The following is a 19,677-nucleotide window of genomic DNA, read 5'->3' on the forward strand; positions in this document are numbered from 1 at the left end:
TACAGCATTTCATCTCAACGTCCAATCAGCGGGCTTCTTTGAGTATGACTTATATGACCAATCCTAGAGGGGGAGGCGGGATATGTTGGAATACGGGTGGGACACAAATTCCGACAGCGGTGTTGCTGTTGAAATGCTATTCAGCCGAGCGGATCTCTGAAACTGTCACCGATCAGAACCGAACTCGCTGCCGTTCAGTCCATCAGCCGGCGCGGCGGCTCACTTCCTCTCCTGGAATCCTAAAAAAAAAAAAAAAAAAAAAATGGCGGCGGACAGCGTTAACCCGTTTAATGCGAGCGACTCGGAGGAGGAAACGGAGCGGCGGAGACGCGACGGCGGTGACAGCGAGCAGCGCAGCCCGAGTGATGAGGCGCAAGGCCGGAGCCCCGGGCCCTTCTCCCCTCCGCCCACTGGCGCGGATCCCGGCTCGCTTTTATTATCAAGCATACGGACAAGTGCGGCCCCCGGGGCGGGCTGTGGAGCTGAGCCCCCGCGGGTGTCCGTGGACGCGATCGCGGCGCAGCTCCTCCGAGATCAGTACATCCTCACGGCCTTGGAGCTGCACACTGAGCTGCTGGAGGCCGGCAGGGAGCTGCCCAGGCTCCGCGATTACTTCTCCAACCCGGGCAACTTCGAGCGGCAGAGCGCCACACCACCCGCCTGTAAGGAGCAGGGACTCGGGCTCGGTGCTGCAGGAGCTCTGAGTAAGTCTCACCTCGGTCTGGCCTCGTTTATTCACTTACATCAGAAATGTCAGTTCCTGAATCCCAAAAATCTTCCTGTTCCACATGGAGCAGACTTCTCATAGTGCAGGGATCATCATTATACCCTGTGTAGTGTATACAACAGTATAGAAAATATTACATACTCTGTACACTTAGTAGGATATAGGCTCAGGTATAAGACTATATATATATATATATATATATATATATATATATATATATATATATATATATATATATATATATATAAAAGCTGTCAGAGTCAGATCTAGTGCACTTGTACTGGGAGAACAGAAACATATCCCAAATTGGACATTACCTTTCAAACTCTCAAACGTTTTCTTTAGGTATTATGTAGACATCCCAAATGGCTTGCTACTGGCCATATAAAATGTCCTTATGATTGTTTTCTGTAAGTCCTAGGGCACTAAATTAGGTATAAGTGCCAGTCCTGTGTGTGAGACAAATCCCAGTGTAGTACATATATGTAGTGCACTACAAAGTGTGGACGAGCTGTCATTTCATATCATATAAAGTGTGCTTTCTGATTGTTTTCTGTACGTCCTAGAGCACTAAATCAGGTGTAAGTGTCACTCCTGTCTAGTGCACTTTTATGAGTGGTATTAGTGAAACAAATCCCAAATGGCTTCTAATTGGACTTCAGGTAAATATAATGCACTACATAGGGTGCCTCTGCTATTATTTCACATAGTGTAGTGCACTAATGAAATGTTTTCGAACATGGACTCGCAAATGATTTCCTAGAAGAGTCCACTAGTGTAAGAATCATTGTTTGCTCTTATCTAGTGCACTTGTATAGGGATTAGGGACAGGCCATGTAGTACATACACCGTATAGTGCACTACAGAGAGTGTACGAGCTCTCGTTTCGTACCCCGTGTAGGGTAAAAGGAATTAAACCTGTACTGGTTTACTGTAAGTCCTAGGGCACTACATGGATGTATGATTCTAGTCCACTTAAACAAGGGAGTAAGGAAGGAGACAAATCCCACATGGCTTCCTGCTGGCAATAGTGTGCATATAGTGCACTACGTAGGGCGCAGGAGTCGTTATTTCTAGGGATGCACCGAATATTTTTTCCCTAGCAAAAAAAAAAAGCATTTTCGGTGTTCGGCCGAACAAATTTGACCAAACAATAACGTGTTTGATGACGCGACCAAATAGCCTAGCAACCAGAGTGAGACGGGCGAATGTCACGACCTCGATGAGGGGGTGCGTGCATGCACGAGCTACGTGCTCTTCGGATGTTTACTGTGGACACGTGCGTTTGTTTTGTTTCTGTTCCGGGGTATTCTGTCACGTCGCCAGACGTAAGGGAGTAGAGTACGGAAGCAGGTAAAGACGTATTTATTTAAGGGCAGGCAGACAAATCAAAATCGTAATCCAAAAAACGTAGTCAAGACAGGCAAAGGGTCGGGCGATCGGTAAACAGGCATAAACGGGGCAAAGCAGGAATCAAAGTCGCGGTCACAGAAAACAGGGTCAAAACACAAAACAAGAATCAGGAACTAGTACTATGGACTGGGAGCGGAGAAACCAGCAGGGACTAAATGAACTAATCTATAGTTTAAACTAACTAAATCCATCATGGAACATAACATTAACTACGTATCTAACTATACTATATCTACTCTAATACTCCGCGAGGTGTACAGGGACGCGAGCGGTATATATCCCCAGTATAATCAGCCGTATAGAACCCAATAGAACCATTTTTTGCATTCTTGTCAATGCACCTTATAATGCACTTTTTTGTTGTAGGCTACAGAGTGTTCCATTCTTTCAGCAGTCAGTTATAGGCCTAACATTGGCTATTCAAGGGGGGCTCAAAGATGACCACATAAAAATATTTTTATTTTCCTAATATATTTATTTAAAGTTATATTGTGCCTTGTTGGTAGCCTATGCCTGCTGGAATGAAAAAAAAAATGTTCAGTGTTAAATAAATATTTTGAAATTGTAGTTTTTGTAATTTATTTATTTCTTTGAAAAGCAAGACAAAATAGTAAAAAGCACATTTTGACTATTTAATTTATGCACTGGTGGAAAAAAATGGCAAAATAAATGGAAAAAACGTGTTCGGTATTCGGCCTTCGGACAAGTTTTTCTTTATATTCGGCTTCAGCCAAGAATTTTCATTTCGGTGCATCCCTAATTATTTCATTCCCTTTATCGTTCAGTCAAAAGCTGAATCGCAAAGGTTTTCCTATAAGACATCTAGGGCACTACATAGGGTGTAGAAGATCGTTTTTCACTCCCAAATAGCTTTTTATTGGCCACATAGTGCACTTCGTAGCGTGCAGGAGCTATTCATTTATAAAAGGAGGTGAAGGATGAATCTCAGCTTTTTCCAAATGAGGTATATTGGGGTGCAAAGATTATTATTTTATACTCTGTACAGATCAGTTATACATGCAGTAGAGAGCTGAGTTGGATTTATAATGCACTACATAGGGTATAAAAGCTGTTATTTGCTACCAGATCCTTATCATGCACTACATAGGGTGCAGAAGCCCATGTTTCACACCGAATGTAGGACTCTTTATAAAAGCAGATGAGAGCTGAATCTCCTTTTAGGTTGTATTTCATGTGTATGTATTGCTGATGATCACTGTGGAGTTTTCCCCTCACTGATCCCAGCCATGCAGGTGCTGGATAAAAAGAAAAGGAAAAATGGGGCTGGTCACGTGATCGGTACGTAACAGCGTGCGATGAAAGATTTGCAGTTTGTGTGTACGTGTGGGATGTAATCGTGAGCTCTCTTTCCTAGTTGCTGTCATTCTTCCTGCTGAGGTGTGTGTGTGTGTGTGTGTGTGTGTGTGATTATTCCTGATGGCGTGTCCTTCTCTGACTCTTGTTTACTTTTCACAGCATGACTTTTGATTATTTCCACTTGCATCTACTGTTACTGAGTTCTTGTCAAGGTTATGCATGTGATTGGAGTGTTTGACCCACAGCATACTTCAGTACAGGTGTAAGATAACAGCGCACAGGGCTTTGGTTCAGGTTTCCTCAAATGCTGTGAAAATGTTTGTTAGATTAAAGCGTTTCCCAGTAAAGACAGTGATAATCGGGGTTTAAGTGACTTAGCAGTCGTTACAAATTGTGTGACGCTATAGAATACTGTGTCTTTCTGTAATATAATAAAATGATGCCAATCATTCCCTCGTATGCTGGGAAAGGGTATGTGTGTGTGTGTGTGTGTGTGTGTGTGTGTGTGTGTGTGTGTGTGTGTGTGATCAGTTGAATCACTCTGTGAGCTTTCTAGTGTTTAAAAAAAACAAAAAAAAAACACAAAATTAGTTTCATCATAAAATCTCTACTATTCCTTACTGTTCTGGTGGTTTCTAGGAAGTGACCTCATCAGCCGGTGACATAGCTGTTCCTGCAGGAGAAGGAAATGAGATGCAAATAAATCATGCGATGCTTGTCACAAATTTTTTGAGTCTGCCACCCAAATGACTCTACATAAAGTGGACATATAGTGCATGACATCGTGTGCTCCTCTGTGTGGTGTGCTACGTGGTTTTTAGGCCTCAGCTGTGTCAGCGGTGTTACACTATATTACACCCAGTCAGCTGTATTACCCTGTGTTACACTGTCACTGCGTCAGCATAGTTACGTTGTGTCTACTGTGTTATAGCTTGTCTTTCTTGTTACACTGTGTGTACAGTAGGTTGAGGTAGGCCTATACAGTGTGATCGGTTTGACACCGTGTAAGTGCTGTTTCACTGTGTGAGTGATTTAAAACTGTCGGCTGTGTCACACTGTCAGTGCTGCTAAACTGTCGGCTGTGTTACACTGTCAGTGCTGCTAAACTGTCGGCTGTGTTACACTGTCGGTGCTGTTAAACTGTCGGCTGTGTTACACTGTGTAAGTGCTGTTAAACTGTCGGCCGTGTCACACTGTGTAAGTGCTGTTAAACTGTCGCCGTGTCACACTGTGTAAGTGCTGTTAAACTGTCGCCGTGTCACACTGTGTAAGTGCTGTTAAACTGTCGCCGTGTCACACTGTGTAAGTGCTGTTAAACTGTCGCCGTGTCACACTGTGTAAGTGCTGTTAAACTGTCGCCGTGTCACACTGTGTAAGTGCTGTTAAACTGTCGCCGTGTCACACTGTGTAAGTGCTGTTAAACTGTCGCCGTGTCACACTGTGTAAGTGCTGTTAAACTGTCGGCCGTGTCGCACTGTGTAAGTGCTGTTAAACTGTCGCCGTGTTGCACTGTGTAAGTGCTGTTAAACTGTCGGCTGTGTCGCACTGTGTAAGTGCTGTTAAACTGTCGGCCGTGTCGCACTGTGTAAGTGCTGTTAAACTGTCGGCCGTGTCGCACTGTGTAAGTGCTGTTAAACTGTCGGCCGTGTCGCACTGTGTAAGTGCTGTTAAACTGTCGGCCGTGTCGCACTGTGTAAGTGCTGTTAAACTGTCGGCCGTGTCGCACTGTGTAAGTGCTGTTAAACTGTCGGCCGTGTCGCACTGTGTAAGTGCTGTTAAACTGTCGGCCGTGTCGCACTGTGTAAGTGCTGTTAAACTGTCGGCCGTGTCGCACTGTGTAAGTGCTGTTAAACTGTCGGCCGTGTCGCACTGTGTAAGTGCTGTTAAACTGTCGGCCGTGTCGCACTGTGTAAGTGCTGTTAAACTGTCGGCCGTGTCGCACTGTGTAAGTGCTGTTAAACTGTCGGCTGTGTCGCACTGTGTAAGTGCTGTTAAACTGTCGGCTGTGTTGCACTGTGTAAGTGCTGTTAAACTGTCGCCGTGTTGCACTGTGTAAGTGCTGTTAAACTGTCGGCCATGTTACTCTGTTGGCAGTGTTAAACTCTTCCAACGCTATTAAACTGTAAGTGGTGTTACACTGTGTTGGCGGTGTTACGCTGTGTCAGTGCTGTTAAACTGTCAGCTGTGTTGCGCTGTGTCGGCGGTATTACACTGTGCCAATGCTATTAAACTGTCAGCGGTGTTACACTGTGTCAGCGTTGTGTTACACTGTGTCAGCGTTGTGTTACACTGTGTCAGCATTGTTAAACTGTCAGTTGTGTTACACTGTGTCACTAGTATAAGCTGCTCAAATGACTCCACACTGGACATAAAGTGCACTGCTTAGACTACATCTCAGCTATGCTACTTTTTAACAAGCGTTAGCTACACAAATGGCATCCTATTGTGCATATAGTGCATGGCAGACTATAGTCCTCTTGACTGGGTTGCTAGCTAAGAGGACTATATACATTTTTTTTATACATCATGACATGTCTTCTAGGCTGTTACTAGCATTAGATGCCCAAGTGATTCCTCATTTGGGCTTATGATTCAGTACAAAGATGGTTTTCTCGACTATGACCATTGTCATAAGCATTATCTGGCTCTGTCCGTACTGGACATATAGTGCACCACAAAATTGTGTTGTTATCTTATCAAGTAGCATTAGCTGGTCAAATAACTTCCCATCGAACATATAGGTTAGTTCACCACCATAGGTTGTCTTCTCAGCTTTACTACCCGTCACTACTGTTAGCTGTGCACTACTACAGCTGGTACAGCTGGACTGCACCACCAATCTGTTATGGGGCCAGAGTGGCCGAATATTTGCTCTTCTAATTTGCCCTGTGTGTGCTTTGTGCACTGAAGCCAGGATCTTTTCACTTTTATTGTTACTAACGCATGCCATCTTCCTGTGAGGCTGACATCCTGCTAAGGAGGAGCAGATGGCTTGCACTCGCAGCCGCACTTCTTTTGTGTGGAGGAAATATCTGCCAAAATGTCACTTAGAGTTGGAACGGTTTTTAAAAATGAACAATACAATAATTGTAGAATAAATGTAGATAAATAATTGCTTTTGCCATGAGAAGTGTATCTGCTGAACAAATGTGGATTTGTTACATATATTTCTGAATCACGTTAGATGTGATTAGGCTAGGATCTAAACCCGTTGCCTTGCTTTGGATAACAGAGTCAGCTAAATGACACTACTGACTGTACTATTAAGTAAAAGCCTTAATAGTAGCTAGCTAAAGTACCTAACTACCTTACCTTATCTAACTATCTGCTTATTATGCAGTTAAAGATCTGAACAGGAATGATTTTTGTTTTCTCGAGAAATTTCACACAACTTGTATGTTGTATCACGATTTGCGGTTCGTGAAAGTCATCACTAGTCACTGTGATTGCATAGCATCCTAACAAATAAACACTGTATAACAAATAAACACTGATCTCCTAAATACTAAAATACAGTTTTGTCTTCGAAATACCCAGTAAGTAATGTTCACCTAACTGGGTCTAATTTCTTAAAGAATGCTTTTGAAAAAACAAGCTAGTTCTCGTTATCACTTGTATTATAATGGCTATGAACTGTCGTTCTTTCACCAGCCTCTCCTAAGAAAAAAGTTAATAAGATACAATTACAAACTATAGAAACTATTACAAAGAGCTGAAACTGGAGACTCCTTCGAAAAACCTCACCATGTAAACAATTACAGTGTTTTAATCCTGTTATGTCCTTTAAAAAATGTATATATATATATGTCACAATATACTAAAATATGACACATTTAATTCCACTATAGCAGATAAAGGACAGAGATGTTGGTTTGACAAACAGGTTAAAATCTGCAGTATTATTAGATGGGGATTTGCAGCTCGGCTGAACGAATGCTGGGAGCATAATGTGTGTCCTAATTGGATCATTTGTGCAGAGCATCTGTGTGGTAGTCATCAAAGCAGGCTCGTCTCTTCTTGCGTTCTCCCCTCCTCCTGCTCTTTCATGGCTGAATCGTACCATGTTGAATGGCACACGCACACATGGTCGCACATAGTCAGGAGCAAAATTTTCAGCCCTCTATGATGGTTAATGAGCTTTTACGGTCATCTTGGCAGAGGTCCACCTGTGGGACTGAGGGAGATTTGGATTCTGGGTGTCGTAGTCTTCTGGGTTGTTCAGTCAGTGTAGTACTGGTTCAGGTTTTCTTTCTCAGCTTTGGATATGGGTGATATGACACATATCTAATCACGATACATGCAGGCATTTTATTTTTTTTGTTTTATGATACTTGCTCATGTGTATCGCAATACAGTATATGGTTTGCAAACCAAATGCCAGTAAAACAGTAATGTTACAAAAAAACAACAACTTTTATGTCTATGAATAGAAATTTATTATTATTATTATTATTATTATTATTATTATTATTATTATTATTATTATTTTAATGTCATTTTAATAAATTCTAACATGAAATCAGCTGTTTCCAATCCACTGCTATTTAAATTTGTTTTTATAGGATTCTGCAATATCACAGAAAAGTATATTATGGCATAAGGTATCACGATATCAGTATTATTGTATAGCTATTGTCATGTTGCCAAGCCCTAGTGCATCCTTAATTTGTACAAGTGATTTACAATTATGACTCACACCTGCTTTCTTACCCAACTTAAACTAATGTGTGGTATAAAGGTCCTTTATTTCTTTTACACTGCTAACACTGTTGTTACATCGAGCATAAGCAAAGCTGTTAGTGTTTTCTCATTAGTTGGTATATTTATCAGCTGTTTATGAATTTGACCCAGACCTGAATAGCAAATTAAAGGACATAATTCGCCCATTTCACACACGTTAACTTGTATCTGGAAGTGATTTACGTGTATTGCGTTTTACTTCACAGTCCTATCTTCGATTTTCTTCCTTGTGTCCCTGAACTGCTAAAGTCATCACATCACTCAGTGGCCAAATTCAGATAGGAAGTGTCAGACTATGTGTATTCGTGATCTGCCACTTTTTCCACTGACATGATCTTGTTTTGACTTTAAAATGAGTTCAGTTTATCAGTGGAATGTTCAGTGGAATGTTTCAGGGATGGATGTTAGCTAAAGAAATAGTCTAAAATCTAATAATGCTAGGTGACAATCTAGCTACATTCAGAACTAAATACCAAATAGCAAGACTGTTATGGTAACTGTGATAACCATTGGAAGACATATGCTTAAATGTTCATATTATTCACTGTAAATATTAGCCAGCTAGATAACCCGAGCTAGCCTATTAGGATTTCTGAGAGAAATTTTAAGCCATATTTTTAAATGCTTCAGGTATTCACTATAAATGTTTGGCAACTAGATATCCCGAGCTAGGCTATTAGGATTTCTGAGAGAAATTTTAAGCCATATTTTTAAATGCTTCAGGTATTCACTATAAATATTTGGCAACTAGATAATCCTGAGCTAGCCTGACAGGATTTCTGAGAGAAATTTTAAGCCATATTTTTAAATGCTTCAGTTACTCACTGTAAATGTTAGCCAGCTAGATAACCCGAGCCAGCTTGACAGGATTTCTGAGAGAAATTTTAAGCCATATTTTTAAATGCTCCAGTTATTCACTATAAATGTTAGCCAGCTAGATAATCTGAGCTAGCCTGACAGGATTTCTGAGAGAAATTTGTACGTATAACATTCATAAATGTTCCTAATCTTTATTGATTGTCAACAGGATAACGTAAGCTAACCTGACAGTAACTGTGAAAGGACAAGTTATATTCATAAATGTTTATAATCATCACTGCTGATGCTAGCTAGCTGGCCGTAATAAGCTAACTTGACAGGGCATTTTAGAAAATGTTTTGAATGCATAAAACTACGTCTACTCAGAAATGCTTGATATGGCCTCATTCATATATCAAAGTGAAAAATTTTTTCAAGTTAGTTAACTTGAGTAAACCTGACAGGAAGTCTGACCAAAAGCTAAAGGAAGTACACTCTTGGTTGTTCATTTTTGATAATTGGGGCTTAACAGTTGAAATGTATAGGTCAGTCACTATTTTCACATGTAACGTTCAAATATAGCAGGAACAAGGCTACGTCAGTCACTGTCTGAATAAAGCCCTGTCTCAAGAGATTTCATGATGTTGTATTATTTCCATAATACTGTATACAACTGTTTCTCTTCTCATAAAAGATGCACAAGAGGACAAGAGGCATGACACAATGGATGCTTGTGCACCTATTATGGTCTTGAAATGTGTTTAATTTTGTTTTAAAAAATCTCATACAGTAGATTTACATGCATCTAAGGTAAAAAACAAAAACAAAAAAAACAACACTTTAATGTGCTCATAATTTAACACCCCCCCCCCCCCCCCCATTTCATTCAATCTTTTAGAATGAAAAGATTCATTCTAAACTCCTCCTTTAAGAGAGTATACGCTAATCTGATTGGTTAGATGTCCCAGTCTGTTGTGATTGGTCTACCGCTGTCAGTGAGCAGCCTATGAAGACCAGAGCGTTTTTTTTTTGTTTTTTTTGTTACAAACTTACGTAGGTTTGTACAGGAAGTAAATTCTGCAATCACTAATGACTCGTTTCAGCTGTTCAGTATCGGTTCCTTCTTTCGGGAGTCAATAACTCTGTCTGTCGTGTGCTTTGACTTTTGAAACTTTGCAGACTTTTTACATTCACAATCAGCTCTATAACACGCTACATTAAATTAAATATTTGAGAAAACATAATAGGTGCACTTTAATATGAGTTTTGAATTCATATTTTCATATGAACTGAACTTTTGTGAACGAGCTACCAGGCTAAACAGGAGGTATAGTGACAGTTACTCTCCGCAAAAGCTAAAATAACTTTGCGAACCACTGGTTCATAGTATCCTGTATATCTATCTATCATTTGTAATGTTTGATATAGATTAGTGGAAATGTTCATGTTTTCAGTAGCGCAAGTAGATGACTAAGCCAGGGATGTGTCTCAAATGGTATACGTCATGTACTTTTATTTTGAGTAGTGTGTTCACACTGAGATATTTCCTGAGTTGTGAAGTACTATTAACACCAGGATAGCATACTTAAACCGCTGGAAATTGAAATGTGGATGCTTTTTGCATTCAGTCATATCAGATATTATCTTTTATATCTGAATATAATATTGCATGTTTTGGGTTTTAATACCTGTGCCTGTTCTGACACATGGAAGCTATTCTGCGCTATTCAGTGTATAATGTAATATGATCTTGAGATGCTGATTTAGGTCTATATCCAAACTCTACTCTACTGTTTAATACAATGATATGTAGGTTTTAGATTTTGGGAGTAGTGCATTACAATAACACCCAGAGACAGAATTGCATGGTGCTACTAGCTGATATGCCAGCTGATATTGCTATTCAGGTCACACCTACACATAGATTTGCCAACACTACGATACTAAGGCAACAACTCTTCCTTATCACTGCTGTGGTAAATTCAGTAGTGTGTGCATTTATGTCCACTTTCATAATCAGAGTCCATCTCATTTCATTTCATTTCTTTCCCCAATGGAAGTTTTTCACCCAAAATAATTTTCTGTAAATATCTGCCTCATATCGCATCCACTTCACTGGTAATGTCACACAGACATATTGTTATGGATTAGGACACACACTTAGCACACTTACTGAAATCTTATCTTATTTGGCACAACTTGGCATCCTTTGCACTCCTAAATGTGTTATCTGAAGCAATTATATAAATATATGAGGTATATAGTTTTTATTTATGAAACATATTTTGGGTGGGATCGACGTTCCTTACTTCTTAGCTACCTTAGTCACGTAGCTATACTGGAGAACTAACGAAGCAAACACAGGACAGCAAATATATATATTTTTGTTGACTGACTACATTTGGCATAAGGGCTAAATTATGTTTGATGAATTGTTTTTAGATTATGAACGTAGATGACGACATTTAGACTGGAGGAGTGAGAGAGATGCTGATGTAACTGATTTTTCCTCCTTTGCAGATCGGGCTGGCAGCATCAGCACGCTGGACTCGTTGGATTTCACGCGGTACTCGGACGACGGGAACAGGGAGTCGGACGACAGGGTGGCAGGTAAGTGTAGTGCGTAAGGGAACAAGTGCAATAGGGCAGGACACTGTGCTCATCAAAAGCCATCAAAAGAGGTCTCAAGGGTTGTTCATCATCCAGAAATGTCAACCCTGGCAACCCTTTTTAAGATATTTACTGTTTTTTTCTTTTATTCGGAGTTGTCCATGAAGTCCGCATCCGATATTACTGTTATAGTCACTTTAAAACATCTTTGCAAGACCTGCAGGGAACATTAGTGCTTCTCCGTTCTTGGTCACAGCAGCGTCCACGTGGTGCTCAGTTGTTCTGAATGATGATGAGGCCGACAGCGGCGTGCTTCACTGAACGCTTTCAGCTCGAGCCTCATTCAGCACAATGTACTTATTCTTTGAAGATGATGAGCAGGCCGAACCCATGGAGGGGCCAAAAATTCCAATGAAAACGTTCTAATAAGATAATTAAATTCACAGAATATTGCTCGATCAACACTTTTACTGGTTAGGTTCCTCCTTCTATGGGTGACGTGTTTAACTTGTAATCTACCTGGTAATAATGAAGCCAATTTTATATTCTCGCGCTCTCCATATTAGGCAAAAAATATCGTATTGTTATAATAGGTGAAGGCGCTTTTACGGTAATCAGTATCTATTACAATATTTGTTTTCTTGTAACAGAACGATAGTCATAATAATAACCAACTAAATATGTGTATGCAGCATTTGTTTGTGCAGTCTAGCGATTTTTATATAATAACCATGACAGGCTTAGGTATACAGTGGGAGGAAATATGGAGCCTCCAGGATCGCTTCAGTTCACTACACATTGTGCAAATCTTGCGTAAGACCAGAGCAATGTACAAAGACTACAGCTTCACTAGAACGATAGGACAACTCAATACAGCAAATACACACCGAACGATGTGCTGTTATTGAGCTCTGTGCTGTTATAATTAATCCTGCTTCTTATTTTGTTTTTTATCAGCAGTTTATAACTCTTGCGCTGCCTTGCAGTTGTTCTTTAACAAACACTTGGCTAGTTTTTGCTGTGCTTTTTCTTAATTAAGGTCTTGATAAAAGGCCAAGGATTACAACTGAGCCAGACTGACATATGCTTGATTTATGAGAAAATGTTCTCCAATGGCACAGTAACTGATCATCTGATCAGGACATGAGGCCTGATAGGGGTGTAGCAGAAACGTACTGAGATGGAGGGCGACTTGTGAGCTTTGTCTCAGTATTATTTAGTATTTCTATACACACTTTTTTTTTTTCCACATCTCAGAGCGAGTATTCTGTTGTATTGTATAAGCAGATCCAATTTTAGAGTGTTGTTTAAATAATTGTTAATTATTCTTTAAATGTGGCCTATTTTTTTATGATTCGACCAAAACTCTAATTTTCATACTTACTGTATAGCAAATAACAATTGTATATTTTTCCTAGTAAAAATTGTGTACGTAGAACTCTAGTTTGTCATCGCTAAGTCGAGGGATTTAGGAACCTTGCAGCAGAGAAAGCCTGTCTATTGTCAAAGTCACGATTGGACACTTGCAGCCAATTCTCCGAATCCAACAGCCCTGGCTGTCTGACCTGGGGTTTTCTGGCTTTCTGATGAGTCCCAACACCAGTTTTTGCCCCCCCCCCCCCCCTCCCTCCCCCCTCCTTGCTGTGTTGAACCATCCAGACTTGCCACTTATTTTTGCTTGCTTTTAAGTTTTGCCATTCGTTCAGTCTGCATCCTGTGCTCTCCTGATCTGCAGAGGAATTCTTCCTGGTCCTAGTCGTATTTCTCTCTCTCTCTCTCTCTCTCTCTCTCTCTCTCTCTCTCTCTCTCTCGTCCACATAGCTCCAGCCCATCTAGCTTTTGTAATAGGTTCTTTAGTACAATCTTGAAGTAAGTACTGGTTTGAGGAAGCTTTAGCTGTAGCTTTTAATCCAGGCATTGGGCGTTCTCTGCAGATCTCCAGTGCACAGGTATGCCAAGTGTCTTCTCCTCTTCATGCTTCTTCTCCCAGTGCTTTTTCTCAGAAAAGGCTGCTGTAGCAAGATTGCTGCAGGCTCCGGCAGATATTACATATCATATCGGGAAAATGTTCGATGCTACGTTGCTTATAATTAAATGCACGGTATTGATCGATGTGTATAGGACTTTGAGTCATAGGAAGACCAAGTTATTTTTTATTTTTATTTTTTTTGGTTTAATTGAACCGTTTAACAAAGAAGTGAGAAGTTGGAAGAGTTGACTTTTGTCAATTTGTGCTAGTGTCATGCCCTTCACATACCCCATTTCCACCGACACGGTGCTGGTGCTGAAACTTTTTTTTTAAGAAGTGACCCAGGTTTTGATTGGATTTAGAGCTGGATTGTTACGTAACCGAATGTGGACGTTTACAAATGAATGGTGTATACAGCAGTAGTCGTGTAGGATTTTACAAGTAGTACTTGTGTCATTATGGACCATATTTTACTATCCAAAGTTTCCTAAACTGTAGGGGTCATCAACTGGTGGACTGCAGTTCGGATGAGGTCCTAGTAGAGTATTTCAGAACTGAGTCCTAGAACTGAGAGCTAGAAAATACTGCAGCAGGAAAAATACCGGTCATATTTCAACGACTCTGGGTTTTTTTTTAAACATGAACAGTCATGGGTACTGTAGCAGATCGTCCATTGCAGCTTGTGCAGTGAATCGCTTATAAGGTAGTTCATCAACAAAAGAAAGTTTTCACAGTCTTTAGATTAGATTAAAAAAAAAACAACTTTTACCCTGAATATCTGATCTGATTTGTGAAGTCATGATGGCTTGTTCGGCTTTTTTTTCTTTTCTCCGCCGATGTAAACAGAATTTTTAAAGACGATTGGATGGAGGAACTGTTTGTTTGTTATCTGCTTCAATTCAAAACAAGTCCCGCCTCTTCAGCGACTGGGGCTCTAATGAAAAGTGGTCATATTAATAGTCATTACGAATCAAAACGTAACCCAGTCTGTACCGGGTTTCGTGGAGTTCTATTGGGAGGTTGTTTTTTTTTGTTGTTGTTGTTGTTGTTTTTTTGCAGAAAACTACTTGAAGTGCTGAAATTGCACTTGCACAAAATTGTCTTTCGCAGTGATATTTGTTGGTAAATGAGACATTTTTAGCTGTACTCGTGTTCAACGGACGTGAATCGAAGAGGGCTTTTGGCTTTGGTGTCGTGATGTCACATGACGCGTCTCGGCCCGAATCTGCAGAAAATCTGCAGTAATACTGAAAAATTGCAAGCTCCTTCGAATATTGAGGAGATTGCTCGATTTTTGCGTTCATTTCTCTGATGGCAAAATCACGAAATCCTGGAGGGCCTGGTACCCACTTTGAATTGTCTTATTTATAAACTAATCATTAATGATTAAAAGTTAAGTGTGGTTGCTGTTCAGTTTTGTCAGTTACTTACCTTTTAGTTACAAGCCCTACAACTAGGCTTATTCAACTAAACGTTAACTTTGTTTACGTATCGCAATTGACAGGAAGTACACATTTATATATTTTTACAATGCTTTTAGCTTTTTATACAGAGTGTAGCCGCTGTAAGAAAAGTTGCAGTATTCATTTTGTTTACTTTTTTTTTTTTTTGCAGCAGCAGTTGCTTTTAGACCCTCCCTCACGGCACACGTCGTAATTTAATGACGGTCACGTGACTAACTGGAGACACTTGAGCTTCTGATCTCATTGCTTCTTGGGAAAAGAAACTGGTAGTAGAACCGTGCAGAAAGGTTCCAGCATAGGCATCAGCACGATTTGGTGGTAAATGGCTATGATGGTGGCGTTCTTATTTCAAAACATCACTAGCAAAGTGGATACTATGAAAGTGTGTTTTTTTTTTTTTTTTTTTTTGTTTTTTTTGTTTTTGTTTTTGTTTTTTTTTTTCTTTTCCTTTTTTTCTTTTTTCTTCCCATTTGACTTTCTAGTTCTGTAAAAATCCTGGGTCAGACAGCAGATAGTTGAATCATTAAAAATAACATTTATTATAAAAATAAATAAATAAAGTGCTGCGTGTGAAATTTTGCCAGCTGTCCCAGCAATCTCTGCTGCATGCGTTCATTAGATCCATAGTGTGCATGTCCCTGTTTCGGTTCTGCCTTTTTTTTTCTTACAAATCTTGTATTTTATTTCTTTCTTCATCTGTTTTTCATTGCCATACTTTGTTCTTTTGGTTGTGCCTTTCTCTTGGTTGGATGCTTGTGTGTGTGTGTGTGTGTGTGTGTGTGTGTGTGTGTGTGTGTGTGTGTGTGTGTGTGTTTGCGTGTGGTGACCCACCCCCTCCCTCGGCCCAGTTCTGGAGTTTGAATTACGGAAAGCCAAGGAGACCATTCAGGCTCTGCGCACCAACCTGACTCAGGCTGCAGGTGGCGTACTTTACAACTTCTCACACACTTCGGTGCTTACTGCTGTAGGAGCTTGACTCGCTCCTGAGGGCAGTGTGTTCATTCACATGCCAATTGTCTTTCTCTCTCTGTCTCTCTCTGTCTCTCTCTCTTTCACGCTTAGAGTGTGAAATCCCCTCCCAAGAGCGCAAAAACTTCAAATCCAGTCCTGAAATTCAGGTCAGCCTCTCTTCTATCAATATTGAAAGGATTAACGTTAAGCCAAATTTTATTACTTTTTGCTTTAAAAAAAAAAATCCTCAAACCTCACAAGCAATTCAGCACGTCTAACTGATATTTTTCCACCCTAGGAACCCATCCGCCCCCTGGAGAAACGGGCCTTAAATTTTTTAGTGAACGAGTATTTATTAAAAAATGAATGCAAGCTGTCATCCATCACCTTCTCTGATGAAAATGATGATCAGGTAATGTTTAGTAAAGCTTATTTATGTACCTAGGCACAATAGTCTGAAGGGCTTTGCATAAGTATCCCCCCCCCCCCCCCCTGAATTATTTGCTGTTTTGTAGTATTATAAGATGGACCTGGGTAATATTGATAGCAAAATTATTTACAGATTTAAAAAATAAATAAATAAAAAAGTTTAAGTTGTGATTGCGTAAGGATTCATCTTCTGTTACTGTTAAACCTCTAAATTAGTCTTGGTGCCATCACAAGTCACATACTTGAGTCGAACTGTGTGTAATGAAAGTGCCATATTAGTTCTGGGTTTTTTTTCAATTATTTTTAAAATTTAATGATCAGGATGTTAAACGTTTAGAATGTATATATGTTATATATGTGTATGTATGTATGTCATACTTTATGCACTCGCAATGTTACTGCAATCTTCATAACATCAAAAGTGTGTGTGTGTTCCTGTTTGTTGTGTGCGTAGGATTTTGAGTTGTGGGATGACGTGGGTTTGAACATTCCGAAACCTCCTGACCTGCTGCAGCTCTACAGAAACTGCGGCAGCAGCCAACTTTCGCTCCGGGAAACCGTAGACGTAGCTGTGGGCGTGGACGCTGACGACCTCCCAGTAGACTACATTACCCAGGAGCCTGTGCAGAAAAAGGAGACCATACAGGTAGCAATGATGGATTTGTTTTAAGAATCAGATAAGAAGGTGACAAGTTACCAGACTCCTGGTTATTGTACTTTATCCACCGTGAGAACAGGCCAAAATGGTATTTATAATTTTTTTTTCATGTTGTTTGAGTTGCACCACACTTACACTCAGGCTATATGAACCAAATGCAGGTAAGAATTCAATGTTGCTGTTGGTCTCTTGGCAGACTCCCTGGTAAGTTTTTGTCTTGTCTTTTTTAAATTTTGGAAGGACGTCCTGTTCTTGGCAGCTACGTCGTAGTGTGCATTTTGATACGGACGGACATATTAGCTCTGATTAGTTTATGCACTGGAATATATAATCATTTCACTAGGAAGCAAGACAGCAGAAGGAAGACAGTCATTCTCTGATAAATAAACCTTGTTCTGGGAATGTTGCGCAAACACGATTATGTTCCAGTAGAATTCAATCATGTACACTGCAAGGATGCCTAACCGTGAGATCTGGAGATCTACCACACTGCAGTTTAGTTTCAGCTGTAGCCTGACACACCTCGTGTGCGGCTTTTAAAAGTGTGAGGTGATGAACAAGACACCGACTAAATTCATTTTCTCTCCACATTTCCTAGACATGGAATTGCACTCACTCGGAAGCTAACTGGTTTTTCACGAGTACCACATTTCTTGTGAAAATGCTCCTGTGAGCGATTTCCGAATACATTAGTTTATGTCCAGCTTGATCAGAGAGGTCCATCGTTTAATATCTTGATGAGAGATTTATATATGAAATGGGAAAAACTGTGCTGAATGCTCATTTTATTATTAAAATCAAAATCATATTGAAGAAAAACAAAACAAGATAAACACATCCATATCTGGCCACTTGCAAGTCTTGCTTCCTGTTAGTTTTCGACAGTTTGAGCATTCTTATTTCTTTTATTACATTAAAGGCATCTATTATGGTTTTGAAACGTGTCTAATTTTGTTTTAAAGGTCTCATGCAATATATTTACATGCATCCGAGGTCCAAAAACCCTTTAACGTGCTCGTAATTTAAACTGCAGCATTACCTTTTTTCCCCCCAGTGTCACAAACAACGCGTTAAATGATCCGTTCTAAAGGATTCGTTCTAAACTCCTCCTTTCAGAGAGCATACTCTGCTCTGATTGGTCAGACGTCCCAGTCTGTTGTGATTGGTTTATCTCTGTCAGCGATGAAGACCAGAGGCGGGGCTTTTTGTTACAAACCTACGTAGGTTAGTACAGGAAGTAAAGTCTGGAATCACTAACGACTCGTTTCAGCTGTTCATAATCGGTTCCTTCTTTCGGGAGTCGTTAACTCCGTTTGTCGTGCGTTTTGATTTTTTAAATTTTTTGCAGACTTTTTACATTCTCAAACAGCTCTATAACACGCTACATGAAATGTAATATTCGAAAAACATTAATAGGTGCACTTTAATGAACTGGGAATCTAATAAAAGGTCGTCGTCATTTAGGCAGCAGTTGATTTGACTGGGAGCCTCGTGAGTACACTTGGAGACTTGGCAATGACTGACATTTGATTAGCGCAGCAATAGTGGATTATGTTTCTGTTGAGCGGGTGTTCATCTTATTAAAGAAATATGCTCTCGGGCTATGTTTATGCTAATCAGAGATTATCTAATAAACTGCCCTGGCTATTTTTGACAAAACAGTACCTTCAGGCAAAAAAAAAAAAGTCGTTTTTGTATGCGACCCATACATGTGTAATCTTATTCAATACGTAATGAATAAATAAATAAATGTGTAAAATGAAGTAAATGTGTACACGGCATTAACTTTTATTTGGAACAAGTTTCATCCATAAGGCTGTATTGAAATCTGTCTAAGAATGATAACCGGCCACTTTAATAGGGACAGCTGAAGAATGGAAAAAGACGATGTGGTGATGTTTTTCCAATCTTCAGTTGTCCAGTTCGGGTGACCCCGTGCCCACTGAAGACTCGGATTCCTGTTCTTAGTTGACAGGAGTTGAGCCTGATCTGCTTTCTGCTGTTTTAGGCCATCAGCGTGTTCTGAGATGCTTTTCTGCTTTACCTCTGTGATTGAGTGGTAGAGGGGCAGTGGTGGTTTGGCGGTTAAGGCTCTGGATTACTGGGAAGTTCGGGGGTTCATGCCCCAGCACTGCCAAGCTGTCACTGTTGGGCCCTTGTGCAAGGCCCTTAACCCTCTCTGCTCCAGGGGTGCTGTATCATGTCTGACCCTGCACTCTGACCCCAACTTCCTAACATGCTGGGGTATGCGAAGAAAAGAATTTCACTCTGCTGTAATGTATATGTGACCAATAACGACTCATTATCATTATAATTTGAGTTACTGTAGCCGTCCCGTCAGCTTGAACCAGTTTGGTCATTCTCCTGTGACGTCTCCCATCAACAAGGCGTTTTCTGTTCACAGAAATGTCTCTTACTGGGTTTTTTTTTGTTGTTGTTCTTCACACCATTCTGTGTAAACGCTAGAGATTGCTGTGTGTGAAAACAGGAGGAGATCAGCAGTTTCTGAAAACCCATCTGGTACTAACAACCCCGCCACTGTAAAAGTCACTGAGATCACATTTCTTCTTAATTCTGATGTTTGGTGTGAACATTAAGTGAA

General features: G+C 40.2%; 1 protein-coding gene across 5 annotated transcripts in view; it reads left to right on the forward strand.

The window, feature by feature from the left end:
- Positions 1-69: 69 nt before the first annotated feature.
- The window catches only part of relch (RAB11 binding and LisH domain, coiled-coil and HEAT repeat containing), a 55,839-nt gene continuing 36,231 nt past the window's right edge, over positions 70-19,677 (forward strand). For 4 of the 5 annotated variants that reach the window (XM_017453133.3, XM_017453134.3, XM_017453136.3 and 1 more), the window contains exons 1-6: positions 71-704; positions 11,516-11,605; positions 15,886-15,957; positions 16,100-16,155; positions 16,287-16,400; positions 16,872-17,063. In XM_017453133.3, the coding sequence (XP_017308622.1) occupies positions 263-704; positions 11,516-11,605; positions 15,886-15,957; positions 16,100-16,155; positions 16,287-16,400; positions 16,872-17,063 (966 nt within the window). In that variant the 5' untranslated portion in view covers positions 71-262. Of the gene's footprint in view, positions 705-11,515; positions 11,606-15,885; positions 15,958-16,099; positions 16,156-16,286; positions 16,401-16,871; positions 17,064-19,677 lie in introns of all 5 variants that reach the window. The other variant, XM_017453139.3, reaches the window with a different exon arrangement.

This window comes from Ictalurus punctatus, chromosome 23, assembly GCF_001660625.3.
Source record: "Ictalurus punctatus breed USDA103 chromosome 23, Coco_2.0, whole genome shotgun sequence".
In the NCBI taxonomy this organism is placed as follows: domain Eukaryota; kingdom Metazoa; phylum Chordata; class Actinopteri; order Siluriformes; family Ictaluridae; genus Ictalurus; species Ictalurus punctatus.